This window comes from Anomaloglossus baeobatrachus, chromosome 2, assembly GCF_048569485.1.
Source record: "Anomaloglossus baeobatrachus isolate aAnoBae1 chromosome 2, aAnoBae1.hap1, whole genome shotgun sequence".
In the NCBI taxonomy this organism is placed as follows: Eukaryota; Metazoa; Chordata; class Amphibia; order Anura; family Aromobatidae; genus Anomaloglossus; species Anomaloglossus baeobatrachus.
The window spans coordinates 434,610,682-434,633,431 of record NC_134354.1 but is presented as its reverse complement, the minus strand read 5'-3'; the positions used below and the strand labels follow the sequence as shown (position 1 = coordinate 434,633,431).

Sequence of the window (22,750 nt, the reverse complement as noted above, 5' to 3'; positions counted from 1 at the left end):
GCAAATCAAAAACGTTTGCGGAGCCTCTATTAGGAGTCTCGACACAGAAAACTAGCCAGATATCCCTCCGGGAAGGACCTAGCCAAGGAATGGCTCTTTTTAGGAGACCACCATAACCACCATATTAAGTGGCCCTTTTATTCAATATCCAACTCTTTGACAAGTTTAAAGATATGACAAGGGAAATACCAAGGCCAGGTATCCATCCACAGACAGCTGTTTCGGGGTATTGCCCCTCATCAGTGTGGAGTAGGATTCTGGCCAGGTGGGAGCAATGCCTAGCAGACCAACAAGACAAACCAATCACTGATCTCGGGGAGACCAGCCAGAGAAACACTGCCGGCAGCCAACGAGGATGCTCAAGACCGTGAAATCCTAGGTGCATTGCCCCCTGGGAAATATGCAAATCAAAAACGTCCGTGGAGCCTATGTTAGGAGTCTCGACACAAAAAGAGGCCGCGGGGATTAACCTCACACGGTCCATGACATACCCAGTACGTCATGGGTCGTGAAGGGGTTAAACAAGGGTGCATAGACCCAGCTTACTGTGCTTTCTCAGGGAGGCAGAGATTTGCAAATACATGAAGGTGACATTGCTCCTGCAAATCATATTACTCACACCCATTGAGACATGATAACTTTATTAGTGGGAGACTGGTCATGGGGAACACAATGACTCCTCTACTACATGTTCCAAGGGTGGGCTTCACATCAGCGGTATTCTTGCCGGATCCGGCACAAATGCGTTTCACGTCAATGCATTTCCTATGGATTTGCGACAAGTTCCGGTCACATGTGGTTGCGTGCGTCATACACAACCGCATGTGACTGGAAACTTGCTGCAAGTCATTAGGAAATGCATTGAAGTGAAATGCATTTGTGCCAGATCCGGCATTGCGGCAGAATACCGCTGATGTGAAGCCCGCCTTAGTGGGACATGTAGTAGAGGAGTCATTGTGTTCCCCATGATCAGTCTCCCACTAATTATCATAGAGCTGGCAGATTATAAAAATGATTTTAGGGGAATTTGCTAAGCAAAAATCCACCAATAGGGGCTTGCTTGAAACTATGTAAAGAGTGGAAGAAAAAAACGGGGGGGGGGGCAATTTGGGGGGACATGTGGAAGCAGACAGGGTCCCTTTAATACAGCTGTAGGCAGGTAAGTAGGCTGGGGAAAAGCTGGGATTCAGAGGCCATTTATATGAAGTTTCATACAGGGCTGATGATAGAAAAACCAATACTCAGTTACTCTAATCTATATCTGTATTTTGTATGTAACTCCTTCTCATGTGCAAAACCATAGAATCAGCTGGGCTCTAAAAATAAGTAATCATACCAGCTCACAACCCCCGCACCTTCATTACTCAAATACTAGTTTCTACAGATGTTCAGTAAAAATCAGCTTCTTTATCCTCCTATGCCAATTGTCGATGACCTGCAGATAGAGTTCATTTACAGAGTCCCGGATTGAAGGAAGCGCTATTACATCTATTACTACATATTAATTTAGTTTAATGGTCCATAGCCAAGTATACATTGTTCTTATCCCTAACTTGTCAGATTTCTATATTTACAGTATACGTTTGCATATATGTAATGTGTCTAGATACATGATTTGAAAACTACTGTCCTTGGTTTAGAACTTTTCATTAAAAATAAATTTGATGGGAAAAAAAATCAAAACGTTCAGTTACTTTTTAAAAACCCAAAGAGACGAATTATCATTTCCTGATTATATGAACTTTATGTACAATATATATTATGTGAACATACCAGTCTTGTGCGTGATTACTTGCTTCTTGAGGTGGAAGAGGACTTGCAAGTCTGGAGACCTGGATCCATACCGCATCATATAAATCCTTTTTCCGGGTATGGACAGTGCATGGAACAATTAGAGGCATCCCAAATAGGCTAGGGCGATTTTTTTGAGAAGACAGAAAATACAACTCGGTTCTCATCTAAAAGCAGGGAACATCAACAATAGTTAATAATAATCTAGATACAATTCCTAATACAATTCTGCCTATAATGGAGAAGTAGCCAAAAAAGGAACTCACTATAACACAATGAGAACAAAATTATTTTATGCTTCTGTGACTTAGTATAAATTCAAATGCAATTATTAAATATATACAGAGAGTGAAATAGGTATTGAAAACATCAACAATTTTCTAATTAAATATATTTCTAAAGGTTCTATTTACATAAATTTCTCACCAGATATTGTTAACAACCCAACCAATTCACACAGGAAAAGAAAGCAAACCATAGATGGTCATACATTTAGTGATCTGTAATAATGAGAAATGACAGGGAAAAAGTATTGCAAACACTTACTCAAATTTATGTAATACTTTGTACATAAAGCCTTTCTTTGTGATGACAGCTTCAAGACACCTTTTGTATGAAGAAATGCATGGAGTCGCATGCATTGCTCAGGTGTGATTTTGGCCCATCCTTCCACACAAACACTCTTCAAATCCTGAAAGTTCCATGGGCTCCTTCTATAAACTCTGAGGTTTAGTTATTTTCATAATTTTCTATTGGATTTAGGTCAGGTGACTTGCTGGACGATTCTAACAGCTTTTATTTTTTCTCTGAAACCAACAGAGAGTTTCCTTGGTTGCGCGTTTAGGATCATTGTCTTGCTGAAATGTCCACCTTTTTTCATCTTCATCATCCTATTAGATGGCAGCAAACTTTTATTATGAATGTCAAAGTACATTTGTCCATTCATTCTTCCTTCAAGTATTCAAGTAAATTATCTTTGCCAGTGGAAAAACAGCCGCATACCATGATGTTTGCACCTTGTGAGCTTCACTGTTGGTATACTGTTTTTGGTGTGATATTCTCTCAGTATTTCACAGACTTGGCTAAATGCTGATCAAACTTTAAATGCACTTGAACATGCTTTTTAATCAGCAATAGAATCTTGTGTGGTGAGTGTGCATACAGGCCATATAGGGTGAGAGCATTACTCATTGTTTTCTTTGAAACAATTGTATATGCTGATTCCAGGTCTTTCTGAGGCTTTCCACAGATTGTCATTGGCTCTTGGACAACTCTTCTGATACTTCTTTTCAGTCCTCAAGTCTAAAATCTTGCAGGGAACACATGGTCGTGGCCAGTTTATGGTGAAATGATGTTCTTTACACTTCTGGATTATGGCTCCAACAGTGCTCACTGAAACCTTCAGTAGTTTAGAAATTCTTCTGTAAACAATGCCATCAGTTTTTAACAATAAGGTTGTGAAGGTCTTGAGATAGCTCACTGGTTTTACCTATCATGAGATTATTTTTTGTGTGGCACCTTGGTCATGAGACACCTTTTTACCATCAGTTGAACAATTATTTTTCAGTGTCAGGATTGTTTTCTAATTACTGATACATTTCAGCTGGTGTCATGACTTTCCATTGCTTTTTGCACTTCTCTTTCTTCATGTGTTCAATACCTTTTCCCTTATTACACATAACTTAATTTAAAGACATCTATGGTTTGAGTTCTTTGCCTGTGTGGATTGGATTGGTTCTTACCGACATCTGGTGAGAAATTAATAGAAAATGGTAACCCGTTGAATACTTATTTCACCCGCTGTACATATACACCGATGAGCAAAAGGATAACAATGCTTTGAACTTTTGACTTTAAGGCTCCATATCTCACCTTCAACTACAGCTGCTTATGTGAGACTACCATCATTTTATAGACAATCATCTTGGCTATATCATACATAAACGTGACTGCAACTATTTAGAATATGATTAGTTATGATGCAGATTCTTGTCATGCCACTGCATTGTTACTGTTTTGTACCTGGTGGTAGAAAAATATTTTTCTTCATGAATACTACAAAATTAAACCTGTTCTAATAATCCCTAATAGCTTAGTGAGTTATTAGGTTGATACTTAGGTGAAAGGTCATTGTTTGAATGAAGGAGGAGCCATGAAGAAGATCTCCCAAGTAAAGAAAGAGAGCAACATCCAGCTCATCAATCGTGGTCTTTCAGCCAAGAAAGTTGCCAAACTGCATAACGTGAGTGAGATGTCTGTTGGAAGAATACAAAATTAAGTCAGTATATCCATTCAAAAACCAAGAGGTGGACGTCCGTGCCAATTATATGAGTCAACAAGTCTGTTCATCACCAGGTCTATCTGTTCTGGCACGACAAACAAGGCAGAGATGGTGGCTCGTATGCTTCGCAATAGTGAGTCACAGACGTCCTTGTAAGCACCGTGTAACACAAATTACACAAGTTTGGAATGACAGCCCGAAAAAAAGTGAAGAAGCCTTCCATATTGTCATAAGAAGCATGGGCTTCATTTTGCAAAAAAAGTACAAAAAGTGGACAGTAGAATATTGGAAACAGGTAATATGGAGCAATTCGACTAAAGTCAATAGACTAGGCTCTGATCAATGCAAACGTGTCTGGACGAAACTAGGGAAAAACAGGCTACGGATCGAGAAACGGAAGGAACCATCAAGTTCAGTGGAAGAAGCCTGATGATATGGAGATGTTTCACAACCAAAGGCATTGAATACTTGACCAGGATCGATGGTGGTCTCAGTGCTTACCTATATGTGAGTATCCTACAAGACAAGTTACTTCATACACTCTAGTACTATGGGTATGAAAAGGAAGACATAGTGTTCCAAGCAGCACAACGACCTGAAACATATGTTGAGATTAACGAAGAAATGGTTCAATGACAATGCAATAGATGTGCTGGATTGACCCCCACAGCTTCCACACCTCAACCCAATAAAACGCTTGTGGGTAGAGTTGAAGCAAAACATGTATACATATCCTATGTACCAACAATAGAAACGTGTAAAGGAGACCTGGGATCAAATTTTGATCGAGACATGGTTGGGAATCTGATTTAGAGCATGCTCAGAAGGATTCAGTCCGTATTGAAAATCAAAAGGTGGATTTACAAAATACTAACAAACTAATAATTAAAATTTAGATTTTTAGAAACCAAGCAGTAACAATGCAGTGACATGACAATAATCTGCATAACTAAGGCAAGTTTCAAGTCAAAGTTATCTATGAGATAGCCAAGATGATTGTTTATAAAATGAAGGTAGTCTCACGCTTGAAGCGATAGTGGATGGTGAGATATGGAGCCTGAAAACCAAACGTTCCTCATATAGTTACATTTTTGCTCGTCAGTCTATTTATCTGTCTATCTATATAGATACATATGTATATACAGTACAGATTAAAAGTTTGGACACACCTCATCTCTAGAACAACTGTTAGGAGGAGACTTTGTGCAGTAGGCCTTCATGGTAAAATAGCTGCTATGAAACCACTGCTAAGGACAGGCAACAGTTCAAAAAGTATTGGAAAGCAGGTTGATATACCGCGCCACACCACAGGAGTCAAAAAATGTTAATAGTAAATCCCTTTTTCTTTATTTTCACAGGTCTACGCGTTTCAGGGACATATCCGTCCCCTTCCTCAGGACAATGTACATATATATAAGGGATTTACGATTAACATTTTTTGACTCCTGTGGTGTGGCGCGGTATATCAACCTGCTTTCCAATACTTTTTGAACTGTCTCTTCACCGCGGGACCGCTGCCTCCCACACTATCATATCGTGATTTACATGCTTAGAAAGGGGTTGTGACTGGCACAACCGAACCAGGTGAGTGTACCTGCCAGTATTCACTTCCACGTGTTTACCGGGTAAGACCCTATTTGCGCCTTATCTTTCCACAGTTATCTCATCTAAAGGACAGGCAACAAGCATAAGAGACTTGTTTGGGCTAAAGAAGACAAGGAATGGACATTAGACCAGTGGAAATCTGTGCTTTGGTCTGCTGAGTCCAAAATTGAGATCGTTGGATCCAACCCCCGTGTCTTTGTAGAAAAGGTGAACGGATGGACTCTACATGCCTGGTTCCCACCGTGAAGCATGGAGGAGGTGGTGTGATGGTGCTTTTCTGGTGACACTGTTGGGGATTTATTCAAAATTGAAGGCATACTGAACCAGCATGCCTACCACAGCATCTTGCAGCGGCATGCTATTTCATCCTGTTTGCGTTTAGTTGGACCATCATTTATTTTTCAACAGGACAATGACCCCAAACACACCTCCAGGCTGTGTAAGGGCTATTTGACTAAGAAGGAGTGATGGGGTGCTACGCCAGATGACCTGGCCTCCACAGTCACCAGACCTGAACCCAATCGAGATGGTTTGGGGTGAGCTGGACCGCAGAGTGAAGGCAAAAGGGCCAACAAGTGCTAAGCATCTCTGGGAACTCCTTCAAGACTGTTTGAAAACCATTTCCGGTGACTACCTCTTGAAGCTCATCAAGAGAATGACAAGAGTGTGCAAAGCAGTAATCAAAACAAAAGGTGGCTACTTTGAAGAACCTAGAATATAAGACATATTTTCAGTTGTTTCACACTTTAAGTATTTCACTCCACATGTTTTCATTTATAGTTTTGATGTCTTCAATGTGAATCTACAATTTTTAGAGTCATGAAAATAAAGAAAACACTTTGAATGAGAAGGTGTGTCCAAACCTTTGCTCTGTACTGTATTTGTTATTAAAGGTGCAGTCTCTTGAACTTGGGACCATTCACTAGAATGAACAGCCATATTTCCATTTTGATGGACTTCAGTTATCCTAAGTTATGTTTGTACTAGAAGTATTTCAATTCAATTGAATGGCCACGATATAATACTACAGGGGAAGTAGTATTTTATTCTTGTATAACGTGTCATCTTACCATTTTTCTATGAATAGCAATGATATAGCCTATAAAAGGGCCATCTGGATGGACAGAGACATGGCCATTGAGTACTCCATTTCCCACGGTCTTCTCGGTCCCACATGGCACTACAGTATTTGGCATCCCATTTGGGATTACTGGCGGCCGACTCAGTCCTCCATTTGGCATTAGACTTTGTGGTCCATTAGATGATGGCACTGTGCTGGAATCTGCAAATTTAAGAACAAACTCAGTGTGATCTCCTTAAAACTGCATCGCTAATAATATATATTATGGTTTTATTATTATTTATTATTATAGCACCAATTTTTCCATGGGGGGAGGCACAGGAGAAATCTTGTATGCGATTGTGGAAAGAGGAGATAAGAGAGGAGTAGAGAAGGAGATCTTGTAAGGATCTGAGGTTGCGTTCAGGTAGGTCCTGGGAGACTAGGTCACAGATGTATTGAGGAGACAGGTTGTGGTTTAAACTGGAGTCTTTGGGCAATGGGAAGCCAGTGAAGGGATTGGCAGAGTGGCGAGGCCAGGGCAAAGTGAGGGCACAGGTGGATTAATAGGGCCACAGATTTTAGGATAGATTGGGGGGGGGTGCAAAAGTGTTGGAAGGGAGGCCACAGAGCAGTAGGTTGCAGTAGCAGAGGCGGGAGATGTGAAAGCATGCATCAATGTTTTTGCTGATTCTTGGTTAAGCAAAGCACAGAGCCAGGAGATATTTTTGAGTTGTAGTCGGCATGAGGTGAAAAGGGCTTGGATATTTGTCTTGAAGCATAGAGGAGAGTCTACAGTTACTCCGAGGCAACAAGCTTGTGAGACTGGGGAGAGTAAGCAGCCATCAACTTTGATGGAAAGGCTTGTTGGATGAGTTGAGAGAGCGGAGGAAAGATAAAGAATTCTGTTTTGTCCATGTTAAGCTTCAGTAATCTCACAGAGAAGGAGGATGAAATAGCAGACAGACATTGTGGGATTTTGGTTAGAAGGGAGGTGATGTCAGGTCTAGAGAGGTAGATCTGCTTATTATCGGCATAGAGATGATACTGAAAGCTGTGGGACTATAAGCGGTCCCAAGCCGAAGGTGTAGATGGAGAACAGCAGGGGTCCAAGAACTGAACCTTGGGGGCCCCCGACAGATAGAGGCCGAGATGAGGTGGTGGTGAGAGAATGGGAAATGCTGAAAGTTCAGTCGGTTAGGTATGAAGAGATCCAAGATAGGGCCAAGTCTGTGATGCCTAGAGATGACAGAATCTGTAGTAGTAGGGAGTGGTCCACTGTATTGAAGGCAGAAGACAGGTCTAGGAGGAGGAGAGAGTAGTATCGCTTGGCTTTGGCAGTTAGTAGGTCATTGGTGAATTTAGTTAGGGCTGTTTTGGTGGAGTGATGCAGTTGGAAGCCAGATTGTAGCCGATCAAAGAGGGAGCAGGAGTAGAGTTGGGAGGACAGTTCAAGATGGAAATGCTGTTCCAGTAGTTTTGAGGCGCAGGTGAGAAGTGATATGGGGCAGTAGCTACACACAGAGAATGTTTCAAGGGAGGGCTTTTTGAGGATGGGTGTGATTGAAGCATGTTTAAAGCATGAAGGGAATACACCAGTTGTTAGTGATAGGTTGAAGAGATGGGTTAGGGTCAGGATGAGGACTGCGGTAATATTGGGGATGTTGTTTTAGCGGTGCCCTCCTCATTTTCTTTTTCTCTACTGTTGGGGATGAGGTGCGAAGGGAGCGGGTCAAATGCACAGGTGGTGAGATGTGATCTTCAGAGTAGAGTGGAAACATTATCTTCTGTCATGGTGGAGAAGTTTGATTTAGAGGAAGAGGGTTGAGTAGTTATGATAAGGGGTTGGTGGTTTGAACCTCTTTAATCATTTCATGGACTCTACAGGGCTAATCAGAAAGCTAACCGCAAATGATGTAATGTTAGCCGCTATCTGCAAAAAGATTTTCCCCTGAGCACTACAGTACTGACATATAGAGTGAAAATCACTCAAACACATGGAGAACATACATGAAGATGTAACCTTGTTCAGGTTTAAAGTAAAGTGCTCATTACCGAATCACCATAGCACCCTACAAACCAAAGCTAGATTCATGCTACACTAAGCCTGACAACATACACAGGCTATTATGGGGGTAGACATTTGTTTATCATTGGCTGAATATTTACATGATTTTTTTTTCCACCTAGGACCAAAAGACAAGGGGGGACGCAACGGCCATGTAAACAGATAGCAGTAATACACATGACACAGTTAGTGGGGGACCCTGTTATAGGGCTCACTTACAATACCGTAATAATTGGTCGAGTGCTATACAATTTTTTACTGGATAGCACTCGGGACAAATGTTATTCAATATGGCAGTGCTGATCAACGTCTTTTTTTTATCAAGCCAATTATGCACAAAAAAACCCCTGCAGCATCGGACGAGACTAGCCCATGCGAGTCTATGGGTGGATGGAAAATGTCGTACTGCACTCAGATGACATACGAGTGCAGTCCGATACCACAGACTAACAGAATGGAGAAGATGGAGAAATTTTGTTCTCCATTTTCCCCTTGCAGTGTGCTCTGATACTCTCATCTGAATTGGATCACATTATGCCAACACTCGGATCAAACTCTGATCAGAGTTTGATGAGAGTGTCATTAAAATGATCAACACTATTCTCTCAGATGAGAGAATCTACAGTCGTGTCACACTAGCTATAGACTTTGATGCCCAGAACCTTCAAGTTACTTCTATGTCCTTGACTACAGGGTCTATCTGATGGTTAATCAGCACTGGAAAATAGAAGTTCATCTTCAAAACAACAACTACGTTACAATCTGTCATTTGAGGGAAAAAAAAATAATTTATTCATAATTTAAAACCCAGATGCTCCGTGGTTAGCACAGTTGCCTTGCAACAAATCCCACCATGGACAACAGGAAATATGGATGTTCTCAATGTATTCGCATGGGTTTCCTCCGGGTGCTCTGGTTTCTTCAGATTTCGATTCATGACCTAAACTCCCTATCAGGACAGTGATGATGATATAAGTTCTGCTGAATATGAGGTCGCTATATAGGCAATCACACAATAAATTAATTAGAATTGATAATGAATGGAATGATATAACAATTTTTCAAAACTGGAAATTCTGGAAAGCAATTGTATTTACAAATAAAGTAGATGATGTTAATGAACTGTGCGTTATCACTTTACTTGAAAAAAACTATTCTTAAAAGAAAAACAAAAACAAACAAAAACACCTCCAATAGAGTCAAAAACTAAAATGGAGCAATTGTATGTCCAAATCTTGGAATAGTATTTACTTGGCTCTACTCCCATTTTGTTTCCATGTAATGGGTGATGTTAAAAAGAAACACCATTCATTGGGTCAATGGAATCAAGTGAATACATTTTTGCAATATGCGCTGAGCTCTTGTGCCTAAACCAAATGTATTTTGCAAAAACATTCATTATTGCTATAAAGGGAGGACTGGTGCCCCAAATTGTGCCCAACAGTCTAGACTTACATATACCCCGCCTACAATACATTGAGAAAAGGCCTGTTTCTTTTTCTTCCAAGAGCAGCACAAATACAAATGTACAGTACACAGACAAGCTAAATACCTTGTTGAGTAGGGCTTGTTGCGGATGTAGGAGAGCCAGGAATTGGAATCTCAAAAGCGCAGAGAAAACCACTGACTGACAGCCTTACTTTCTGGTTATCCTGGGGAAAGTTCTACAAAAAGAAAAACAATCAGATTATGCTATGATTTACTATAGTTCGCAGTACGAACCACACTCAAATTCCTGACTGGTGAAGCCTTAAATCTTCGTTGTAGATAATCCCCAGCAGATCAGATCACAAGAGCAGAAATATTGGAAGGAGGCTGCAATACTACATGTTTATTGCAAAAACTTGTATTAGTTAAACATGTTGGCAACACATTTGAAGTCCTACCTCCTTCTTCCAATATTTCCTTACTATGACTAAAAGGAATATGTCAACAGGTTTTTGCTACTTCATCTTAGAGCAGCATAATATAGGCAAAGAGATCCTGAATCCGACGATGTATCACTTAGATTATTGGGTGCAGCTCTGACACAGAATATCCGTCCACAGCAGGCTCTCTATAGAGGTTGTACATTGACAGTGAGGTGTCAAAGGATGGGGCATGCTGGACTGCATTAGTCTGAGACGTCCTGCTGCTCAAATAATTATAGTAAATAAACAAAAGATCAGACCTTGACAAGGCAGGCATGCCTGTATTTTCTCTTTTAACCCTTGCAGCATGTTGTCTTCAGATTACATAGCAAAAACCTGCTGACAGATTCAGTTTAAGGCTGAATGCAGACAGATGATACGGTCATTTAGTGCTCTATGTTGGTATGGATTGCTATCGTGACACTATAATAAAGTCATTCCTACTATAGGCATGCCCATACTTAATCACAAAAATGACAGGCATGGCATATTACCAATAATCAGGTCTTGCCAAGCAGCGTTAGGGTATATGGCCGCACACTGCGTTCTTGGGTTGACAAAAAAAATGCACCCTCTGCCAGACTTAACAACTGTAAACACTGCGTTTGACATAATACATGGTAAAAACGCATGCATTTTTGATGCGTTTTTGTCAGTGCGTTTTTTAAATAAAATATGGTAGGATAGGATAATTGATAGATTATACAATACGGATACAATTTCAGATCTACAGGTCCGGGAGCACTTGGGCACCAGCGATCATAATATGGTAAGCTTCAACATAATATTCAATAGAACATTTCAAAGGGGAAATGCTAAAACCTGGAATTTTAGGAAAGCTGATTTCAACAAATTAAGGGAAGAGCTTAAATGTGTAGATTGGGACAACGTCATGGTAACTGGGGATACCGAACATAAATGGGGTAAGTTTAAGGATATACTACTAGAGTCCTGTAAAAAACGTATACCCTCTGGTAATAAAATGTCCAGGAATAAAAAGAAGCCACTATGGATAAATAAGACTGTACAAAGTATAATAAAACAAAAACAAAGGGCATTTAAAATCTTAAAGGCTGAGAATACAGAAATAGCATTGCAGGAGTATAAAGATATCAATAGGAAATGTAAAAAAGAAATCAAACAAGCAAAATTAGCTACTGAAACAAAAATCGCCAATGACATTAAAATAAATCCCAAAATCTTTTATAAATACATTAATGCCAAAAGGAAAACAAAGGATAGTATCGGCCCCTTAAAATATAATAACAAGTTAGTTATAGAGGACAAACAAAAGACTGAGATATTAAATAGGCATTTCTCATCTGTATTCACCAAGGAACTGACTGTACCAGGGATCATTCAACAAGTGAAAAATCAAAGTCCACCACCCGATATAATTAATTTAACACAAGATGAAGTACGCCTACGTCTGAGTAAATTAAACATTGACAAATCCCCAGGGCCAGATGGTATTCATCCACGAATATTGAGGGAATTGAGCTCCGTAATCGACAGACCGCTGTATCTCATCTTTTTAGACTCACTTGTAACAGGGTTGGTGCCTCAGGATTGGAGGATTGCTGATGTGGTACCGATATTTAAGAAAGGTAAGAGGGTAGATCCAGGCAACTACCGTCCAGTAAGCCTGACAGTAGTATGCAAAGTTTTTGAGGGCATTTTAAGGGATGACATGCAAAAATATATTGCAGAAAATAATATGATAACTGACAAACAGCATGGATTCATGAAAGATAAGTCGTGTCTAACCAACCTGTTGGGGTTCTATGAGGGGGTAAGTTCAAACCTGGATATTGGTAATGCAGCTGATGTGATTTATTTGGACTTTGCAAAGGCATTTGATACTGTACCACATAATAGCCTTATACTAAAGCTCCAGAAGCAAGGACTAGGGGACACAATATGCAACTGGGTAAGGAATTGGCTAAAAGATAGGAAACAAAGAGTAGTCATAAATGGTACATTCTCTAAATGGGCTATAGTCAGCAGTGGGGTGCCGAGGGATCTGTGCTTGGACCGATTCTTTTTACTCTCTTTATTAATGACCTTGTGGATGGGATTGATAGTACAGTGTCAGTCTTTGCCGATGACACCAAACTATGTAGGATATTAAAAACTGACCTGGATAGTACAATATTACAAAAAGATCTGGATAAGATGTCACAATGGGCAGATACTTGGCAAATGAGATTTAATGTTGATAAATGTAAAGTAATGCACCTAGGACGGAGTAATCCTATAGCTGCGTATACATTAAATCAGGGCTGTGGAGTCGGTAAGCCAAACCTTCGACTCCGACTCCTCAAATTCTCTTGCACCGACTCAGACTCCGGCTCCGACTCCGGCTCCTACATATATTGCTTATAGTTAGGTGAAAAATTTATTGTAGTACATGAATATGTGTATGTGAACATCAGACATTTAATAATTTTTATGATACAATAATCAAGATATTTGGATAGAACATAAAATATATTTATTGGAATACAACTTTAGAACACAAAAAACTGTAATAAATTGTAAATATGTAATACACTATGTAATATACAGTAGATTACATATATATCTTGTGTGTGTATATACACTGTATATATATATATACACACATATATATATATATATATATATATATATTACATATTTACAATTTATTAGTTTTTTGTGTTCTAAAGTTGTATTCCAATAAATAGTTTATGTTCTATCCAAATATCTTGATTATTGTATCATAAAAACAATTAAATGTCTGATGTTCACATTGTACTACAATAAATTTTTCACTTAAATATAAGCATTATACTAAATGTTATTATTTAGTAAAATATTCAGCACATTCTGCATTGCACTCCTGTCCCCAATTTATTATATATTTTAGGAGTCGGAGTCGGTGCATTTTATACCGACTCCGACTCCACCAAAATGAGCTCCGACTCCGAGACTCCGACTCCACAGCCCTGCATTAAATGGAAGTAAACTCGGGACTACAGAACAGGAGAAGGACTTGGGTATTCTCATTACAAATAAGCTGAGCAGCAGCACTCAATGTCAAGCAGCAGCTGCTAAAGCAAACAAGATTTTAGAGTGTATAAAAAGAGATATTAGATCCCGTGATCCCAACGTATTGTTACCCCTCTATAAATCACTTGTAAGGCCACATCTGGAATACGGGATCCAGTTTTGGGCTCCACATTTTAAAAAGGACATTCAGAAGTTAGAGTCAGTTCAAAGGCGGGCAACTAGACTATTACAAGGAATGGAAGGCCTCCCATATGATGACAGGTTGAAAAAGTTAGATATGTTTAGCTTAGAAAAAAGACGTCTCAGAGGAGATCTCATTTATATGTAAAAATACATGTGTGGTCAATATAAAGGACTGGCACATGACTTATTTCTTCCAAAGACAGTACTAAGGACCAGGGGGCACTCACTGCGAGTGGAAGAAAAGCGATTCCGACACCTAAATAGGAAAGGGTTCTTTACAGTTAGAGCGGTCAGACTGTGGAATACACTACCACAAGAGGTAGTAATGGCAGATACTATAACAGCTTTTAAAAAAGGGCTGGATGATTTCCTTAGTACACAAAACATTGTTGGTTATAAATGACTTCGTGACTAAATGTAGAACTGGTGGAGGAAGGTTGAACTAGATGGACCTAGGTCTTTTTTCAACCTAAGTAACTATGTAACTATAGATAGCTAGGATAGAAAAATAGACAGAATATTAGATAGAAAGAACATAAAAAATAGAAAGAACACATAGAATAGATAATAAGAAAAAGCATAGAATAGATAGAAAGAAATAACAGAATAGCTTGATAGAGGGATAGCTAGTTTTGACAGCTGTTTTTCTAATTTTTTAAGGGGGGGGGGGTAAAAAAAAATATATGACGTGATGTCCCCCCCCCCTCCGTTTTTCATATCCAGCACAGGAACAACAGCAGCAGCTGTCTGCTGTACCTTGGCTTGTTATGAAAAATAGAGAAAATGTCATGCTTTTTTTTTTTTTTTTTTAATTATTTGAATAAAAAAAAAAAAATATGACGTGCGGTCCCCCTATTTGTCTAAAACCAGCCAAGGTGCAGCAGATAACTGGGGGCTAATATTTATTAGGGTGGGAAAGCCCATCGTTATTTGGACCTTTCCAGCCTAACAATAGCAGCCCACAGCCACTCCAGAAGTGGCGCATCCATATAATGCGCCAATTCTGGCGCTGGACACTGCTTTTCCTGTTGCCCTGGTGAGGTGGCAATCAGGGTAATAAGGAGTTAATGGCAGCCTACAGCAATCACTAAGTTCTAGATTAGTGATGGCAGTTGTCTGAGAACCCGCCCCCATCATTAATCTGTAAGTAAAAGTAAATAAACACATACACCCCTAAAATCCTTTATTTGGAATAAAATACAAAAACACCCTCTTTCACCACTTTATTAACCCCTAAACACCCCTGCAGGTCTGAAGTAATCCACATGAGGTCCCACAGCGATTCAGCTCTGCTACATTTCTGTCACAGCAGCACTGAAGAGCACGACTGTCCGCTGACAGCAGAGACAGAGCCGCACGATGAGAATGAACTGGGGTGAACCTCTGACGTCAGTGCTGCACACAGGCAGTAGTGCGGGGCCCGCAGCTGTGACGTCAGAGGTACACCAGAGTTCATTCTCATCGCGCGGCTCTGTCTCTGTGTCACAGCCTGATTTGCGGGACGGGTTAAGGACTCCAGCTATGACCGGAAATCACCTGAGTGACGTCACCGCAGATCGCGTGGCTCACTTCTGTCACTTGGGTAATTTGCTGTCACAGGTGGAGGACTCCAGCTGTGGCAGTGGCTAACCTGAGTTACATCTCAGCTGATAAAGTGATTCACTTCAGTTGCTGCGTGGCGCTCAGAGCGGGCAGTCTTGTTCTATGACACTCGCTGTGAGTATCAGATGTAGCAGTGCTGGAAGCGTCGTGGGACCTCGTGTGGATTACGTTGGACCTGGAGGGGTGTTTGAGGGGTTAATAAAGTGGTGAAAGAGGGTGGCTTTTTTGTCTTTTATTTCAAATAAAGAATTTTTCGGTGTTCCTGTTTATGTACTTTCACTTACAGATTAGTCATAAGGGGGCTGCCATTAACTCCTTATTACCCCGATTGCCACCACACCAGGGCAATCAGGATGAGCCTGGTAAAGTCCTGGGATTGTCGCATCTAATGGATGCGGCAATTCCGGGCGGCTGCTGGTTGATATTTTTAGGCTGGGGGGCTTCCAATAAAGTGGGTCTCCCCAGTCTGAGCATACCAGCCCTCAGCTTTGAGGCTTTATTTTGGCTTGGTATCAACATTAGGGGGGTGGGACCGCACATCATTTTTTATTTATTGTACTGTACGATTTAGACCCACCCACTGGCAGCTGTGATTGGTTGCAGTCAGACAGCTGTCACTCAGCGTAGGGGCGTGCCTGACTGTAACCAATCATAGGCGCCGGTGGATGGGGGAAGGAGTGAATATGAAATGAGCTTAATGAGTGAGTTCAGTGAATATGAAATGAGTCTAATGAGCAGTCGGCACTTTCAGAAGCAGGAGACACCGTGACAGCCATGCCGTACCGTATCGGTGAATATGAAGTGGAGAGACAGAGAGAGCGCGAGCGCGAGCGAGAGAGAGAAAATGGAGAAAAGTTGTTGACCTGTGTTTTTGTTGAAAAAAATGCATCCAAAACGCAACCAAAAGGCAGTGCAAACACACAGATAAACATTTTGGTTGCGTTTTGACACACCTCATTCATTTCAATGGGTGGAAAATGTTCACAAAACGCAATGAAGACGTGACATGCTGTTTTTTTTTTTAGTGAATGATTTTGACAAATATTTGTCAAAGAAAACACTGGCGAAAAAAGCAACGTACGCATGGAGTTTCTGATTTATCAGACTTTGCTGGGGAAGCACAATGCATGCATTTTATCAATGACAGTGCAGTTTAAAACGCAACCAAAAACACAAAAAAGATGCAACGTTGGCCTTAAAGTGTTAAATTGTTGCACTCTGTATTCCTCTCACAGAATGACTCATCTCCATTATTACGTATTACAGCCAGTGAAGGAAAGACATTTATCAAAATAAGAAACTAACAGGTCAGCGCATATACTGAGTGCTATAATCCAATTGTAAATAATAAAATTAGAGCTCTTGCTTGTTTTGAATATGATTAGGTCAGAGAGGAATGAACTATTCACTGTCTGCACCATTATTTGCAAACAATCCAAGGAAATCTGTCATGAAAAATAAGCTTAAAAATGTAGGAGATTAAATGTGTTGTTTCAGAAATGGGAGGCTACAAAAACAGCGTTATAGGGTTTGTTTTTTTTATTGTTTTTGAATGTTAAATGGACATGAAGTTATCATTTCATGTACTGATGGGCAAGCCAAATAAATACTGCTACATTCTTTTTTTCCCTCATTATGTTCTTTGCTTTGTTCATTTAAAGAGAATCTGTGAGCAGGTATTTGCTACCTCACCTAAGAGCAGCATAATGTAGGCAAAGAGATTCTGAATCTAATGATGTATCAATTTGGTTGCTGGCTGCAGTCGTTCTGACAGTGAAAGATATTATTTTTAACACGTAGCAGAGCGCTACAAGCTGCCCAAACACACATCAGGCTTTCAGTGTACATTTCCATAGGTAGAAGCTGCTAATCAGCTCATAGGATGCACAGATCCCCTAACAATAAAGCTAAGTGGCTTAACCCCTTAAGGACGAAGCCAGTTTTGTACTTAATGCCCAGGCCATTTTTTGCAATTTTGACCAGTGTCACTTTATAAGGCTATAACTCTGGAACGCTTCAATGGATCCCGGTGATTCTGAGATTGGTTTTTCGTGACATATTGGGCTTCATGTTAGAGGTAAATTTAGGATGATATTTTTTTATTTTATTTGTGAAAAAATCTGAAATTTGACAAAAAAATTAAAAATTTTGCAAGTTTCAAACTTTTAATTTTTATGCCCATAAACCGGAGAGTTATGTCACACAAAATAGTTAATAAATAACATTTCCCACTTGTCTACTTTAGATCAGCGCAATTTTTGAAACAAAATTTTTTGGGGTTAGGAAGTTAGAAGGGTTCAAAGTTCATCAGCAATTTCCCATTTTTTCAACAAAATTTACAAAACCATTTTTTTAGGGACCACATCCCATTTGATGTGACTTTGAGAGGCCTAGATGACAGAAAATACCCAAAAGTGACACCATTCTAAAACCTGCACCCCTCAAGGTACTCAAAACCACATTCAAGAAGTTTATTAACCCTTCAGGTGCTTCACAGGAACTAAAGTAATGTGGAATGAAAAAAAATAAAAATTAACATTTTACCTAAAAATGTTGCTTTAGCACTAATTTTCTTACTTTTTCAAGAGGTAACACCAAAAATTGGACCTCACACTTTGTTACCCACTTTCTTATGAGCGCGCCGATACCCCACATGTGGTCAGAAACCTTTGGGTAAATGGGAGAGCTCGGAATGAAAGGAGCAATATTTGAATTTTGGAAAGCAAAGTTGGCTGAAACAGATTGCGGGCACCATGTTGCTTTTACAGATCCCCTAAGGTACCTAAACAGCAGGAACCCCCCTCAAGTGACCCCATTTTGGAAACTAGACCCCTTAAGGCTTCTATCGAGGGGTATACTGAGCATTTTGGACCCACAGGTACTTCACAGATTTTGATAACGTTACTTTGTCATATTGAAAATTGTAATTTTTTTCTCAAAAATGTTGCTTTAGCATCAATTCTCTCACTTTTTCAAGAGGTAATTCCAAAACTTTGACCCAAATGTTTGTTACCCACTTTTTTATGAGCGCGGTGATACCTCACATGTGGTCTGAAACCTTTGTTTGGACAAATGGGAGGGCTTGGAACGAAAGGAGCAATATTTGAATTTTGGAAAGGAAATTTGGCTGAAAAAGATTGCGGGCACCATGTTGCATTTGGAGGACCCCTAAGGTACGTAAACAGCAAAAAACCACAAGTGACCCCATATTGGAAACTAGGCCTCTCGAGGAATTTATCTAGATGTTTGGTGAGTACCCTGAACCCCCAGGTGCTTCACAGAAGTTTATAACGTTGAGCCATGAAAATAAATAAATAAAATTTTACCACAAAATTGTTACTTCAACCAGGTAGCTTTTTTTTTCACAAGGGTAACAGGAAAAAAATCACCATGAAATGTATTCTGCAATTTCTCCTGAGTTTGGTGATATCTTATATGTGGTGGAAATCAACTGTTTGGGCACACGGCAGGTCTTGGAAGGGAAGGAGTGCAATTTGACTGAACATTTGGCTGGAATAATTAGTGGACGCTATGTCGCATTTGGAAAGCCCCCTAAAGTGCCTAAACAGTGGAGGCCCCCCACAAGTGACCCCATTCTGGAATCAAGACACCTCAAGGCTTTTATCTAGGTCTATATTGAGCATTTTGAATCCACGAATACTTCACAGAATTTGATAAGCTTAGGTTGCCATATTGAAAATTTTCATTTTTTTCACAAAAATGTTTCTTTAGCATCACATTTCTCACTTTTTCAAGAGGCAACAACAAAACGTGGACCCCACAGGTTGTTATCCAATTTCTTGTGAGCGCAGGGATACCCCATATGTGGCCAAAAACCTCTGTTTGGATATGTGGGAGGGCTTGGAATGGAAGGAGCACCATTTGAATTTTGGAAAAGTTGAAATAAATTGCGCGCACCATGTCACATTAGCAGGGCCTCTTGGGTACCTATACATTAGAAACCCCCACAAGTGACTCCATTTTGGAAACTGGACCCCTCAAGGATTTTATTCAGGAGTATACTAAGCATTTTGAATCCAAAGGTACTTCACAAAAATGTTGCTGTAGCAACAAATTTCTCACTTTTAGGCTATGTGGCCATGATCCAGCGACACGGCGTCCAGTACACAGTGTCAGCCTTCCTGCAGAGATGTGAGTGTTGTCCACGGGAGAACACAGCTGCCCATGCCCACAATTTGGGTTCAGGCTGCTGTGGACTTTAGTTCTATGCTACCTGCAGAGCAAACTCATCTCCGCAGCATAAATTGACATGCTGAGGCTCGGGAAGCTGCGCCACAGGTCAGTGTATGCTGCGGAGAAAAGAAACACAGTGGGCACGGGATTTCTAAAAATCCTTCCACTGTGCTTCTACTGCACAACGCAGCATTATGGACGCAGGGAAAACACTCTGCGCCCAAAACGCTACAAACCCTGATTGTGGGCACATAGCCTAAAATGCTACAATGGATGAATGGATAGATGTCAAACATATATAACGTCCCACCCCCCTGCATATTCTAAGCTGGCGCCCTTTAGTGCCTTTCATGTGGCACTAAAGGGTGCCTAGCCTTGTATTTAGCCCAAAAAGAAAAAAAAATCATTAAAATAAATGACGTGGGGTCCCCCCTATTTTTGATAGCCAGCTAGGGTAAAGCAGACAGCTGTAGCCTGCAAACCACAGCTGACAGCTTCACCTTGGCTGGTGATCAATTTGGAGGACTCCTCAAGCTGTTTTTTTTTTTTAAATTATTTATAAATAAATAATTAAAAAAAACAAACAAACATAGGGTCCCCCCAAATTAGATCACCAGTCAAGGTGAAGCTGACAGCTGGGGTCTGGTATTCTCAGGGTGGGAAGAGCCATGGTTATTGGACTCTTCCCAGCCTAAAAATAGCAGGCCGCAGCCGCCCCAGAAGTGGCGCATCCATCAGATGCGCCAATCCTGGCGCTTCGCCCCAACTCATCCCGCGCCCTGGTGCGGTGGCTAACGGGGTAATAAATGGGGTTGATACCAGATGTGTAATGTCACCTGGCATCAAGCCCAGCAATTAGTTATGTCACAGCGTCTATTTGATACCAGACATAACTAATTGACAGTAATAATAAAAATTGACAACAAAAAAAAAAAATTTGAAAAAACACTCCCCAAAAACATTCCCTCTTTGGCCAATTTATTGAAAAGAAAAAAAAAAATCAAGTCCCTGCTGTAATCCATTGTGAAAGTCCCGCGGCGATTCTGGACCTTCTAGAATATGGGGGGCACGTTCAGGGAACGTATCCCCCATTTTCTAGGAGTGCAGACCATCCATTTGAGGAGAGTGGGTGCAAAGAATTTGCACCCACCCTCCCCAGGTCACAGCTACAGACTGTGCAAGCAGCAGCAGCCAGCGTCTGAGTCACAGACACAGGAAGCTGTCAGCCGCGCTCTGCACATGTGACCGGCGTGCACTGTGAAGGAGGAGGGGGCCGCGGGGGATCAGAGCTAACAGGTATGTATGACACCGGGGAACACCGGGGTGGGGATAGGGGGTGACTTGGCAGGGCCTGGGGAGCAGGTTTCTGTCGTATGTGTCATAGCACATGCGACAGAAACCATAGGAAAGGGGGAAATGCGGCCGGCGCGCTGCTGTGCGCGCCGGTATGTGCAGCGCCATGTTGGATTTTCGGGAGGAAGGGGGGGGTGGGGGGACACTTTAGCGACAACGGGGGACCGGAGAGGACCGGGGGAGGACATTTATCTCCCATCTGACATGTTTGTTCATGCCAGATGGGAGATAAATGATTTTTTACCGGCGCGGTCATTTACTGTAACCTGATCATCGGTATACGGTGTATACCGGTCATCAGGTGAGCGGGGACCGGAAAAACCGGCCAGAATCATGATCTCCAGGGTCTCAGCTACCCCCGCGGCAGCTGAGACCCCGGAAATTTTCTGACTCTGGGGGGCGCTAGACCCTTTTTTCCGACCGCCGTTAAAAAGCGGCGGATCGGAAAAAGTACCCTAATTTGTCGCCGTTAAAAGGCGTATCAACGGTCGTTAAGGGGTTAAACTAACTTCCCAGGTAAACAAAAACACACTTTGAAATAAGAGATGGCTGGCTGTAAACTGTATGTTAACTCTTACAGCATGCCAGCTTCACATTACAGAGCAAAAAAGTCCTTACAGAGTCTCTTAAAAAAAATGATTGAAAACCCCTTTAACCACAGCATATACTGTACATTAAAATACGAAAATGAGAAGTAAATAACAAGGTCATCTAGTTACAAAAGCACTGGTCAGAGAGTGTGATTTATTAGGCAGCAAAAGAACATCCAGTTCTTGAAGTGTTGAAAGCAGAAAAATTGAGCAAGCGTAAAGATCCAATTAATTTTAACAAGAGCAAAACTGTGATGACTAGAAAACTACAAGTGTTACAGGCGATATTGTATATGGTCATTACAAATACCGATAAGAAAAAAAAATGGAAAAATCAGGGACTTCAGGGACAAATGACTTCACTGGTCGCCACATTAAAAGGAAAATCACATTAAAGGGGTTGTCCACAGGTTTGACAACTCCTCCTCAATCACTAATGAGTTTTCCTCAATTAATATAATATCAGTTATACTCAACTCCGGTGCGGGTGTCGCTCCAACAATGTCAGAGTCAGCACTCTTGGGTGTTGTGTGACATTATGTCACACGATCCCTGTACCCAATCAGTTGTTGCTTCATTTTTTCTTCCTTCAGACAAATCAGATACCCAGAGGTAGTGAAAGAGCAGCCCCAGGATAGAGCCCCAGCAAAGCCGAGCCAACACCGTTGGAACAGCGTCCACACCTTAGGCGAGTATAACTTATTATTTTATAAGGCAGATATATAGTCATTGAGAAGGAGTTGTCCGAGTAGAGGACAAGCCCTTTTACAATTACCACGTATTTTGGTAAGTCTTTAGGCTAGGAATATTTGTCACCATAGCATGGGTGAAAACTTGAGAGTGGTTATAGTCCAATAGGTAGGAACACTATTGATAACGAGTCGGCAATTTGGATGAATCAGCGATAGATACCGTATTTTTCGCTTTATAAGACGCACCTGATTATAAGACGCACCCCCAAATTTGGTGAAGGAATAGAGAATTTTTTATTTAATGGGGTCCGTCTTATAATGCCAGTGTCCGTCTAACAAATCATATAGGGTATATGTCCCTCATAGCCCCCCCCCCCATCCTAAAATT

At 40.9% G+C, this 22,750-nt stretch overlaps 1 protein-coding gene across 2 annotated transcripts in view; it reads right to left on the bottom strand.

The window, feature by feature from the left end:
- The window catches only part of USP32 (ubiquitin specific peptidase 32), a 391,424-nt gene that overhangs the window by 49,763 nt on the left and 318,911 nt on the right, over positions 1–22,750 (bottom strand). For both annotated transcript variants that reach the window (XM_075336246.1, XM_075336247.1), the window contains exons 25-27: positions 10,358–10,469; positions 6,748–6,959; positions 1,774–1,958 (exon numbers count right to left, since the gene is read on the bottom strand). In XM_075336246.1, the coding sequence (XP_075192361.1) occupies positions 1,774–1,958; positions 6,748–6,959; positions 10,358–10,469 (509 nt within the window). The remainder of the gene's footprint in view (positions 1–1,773; positions 1,959–6,747; positions 6,960–10,357; positions 10,470–22,750) is intronic.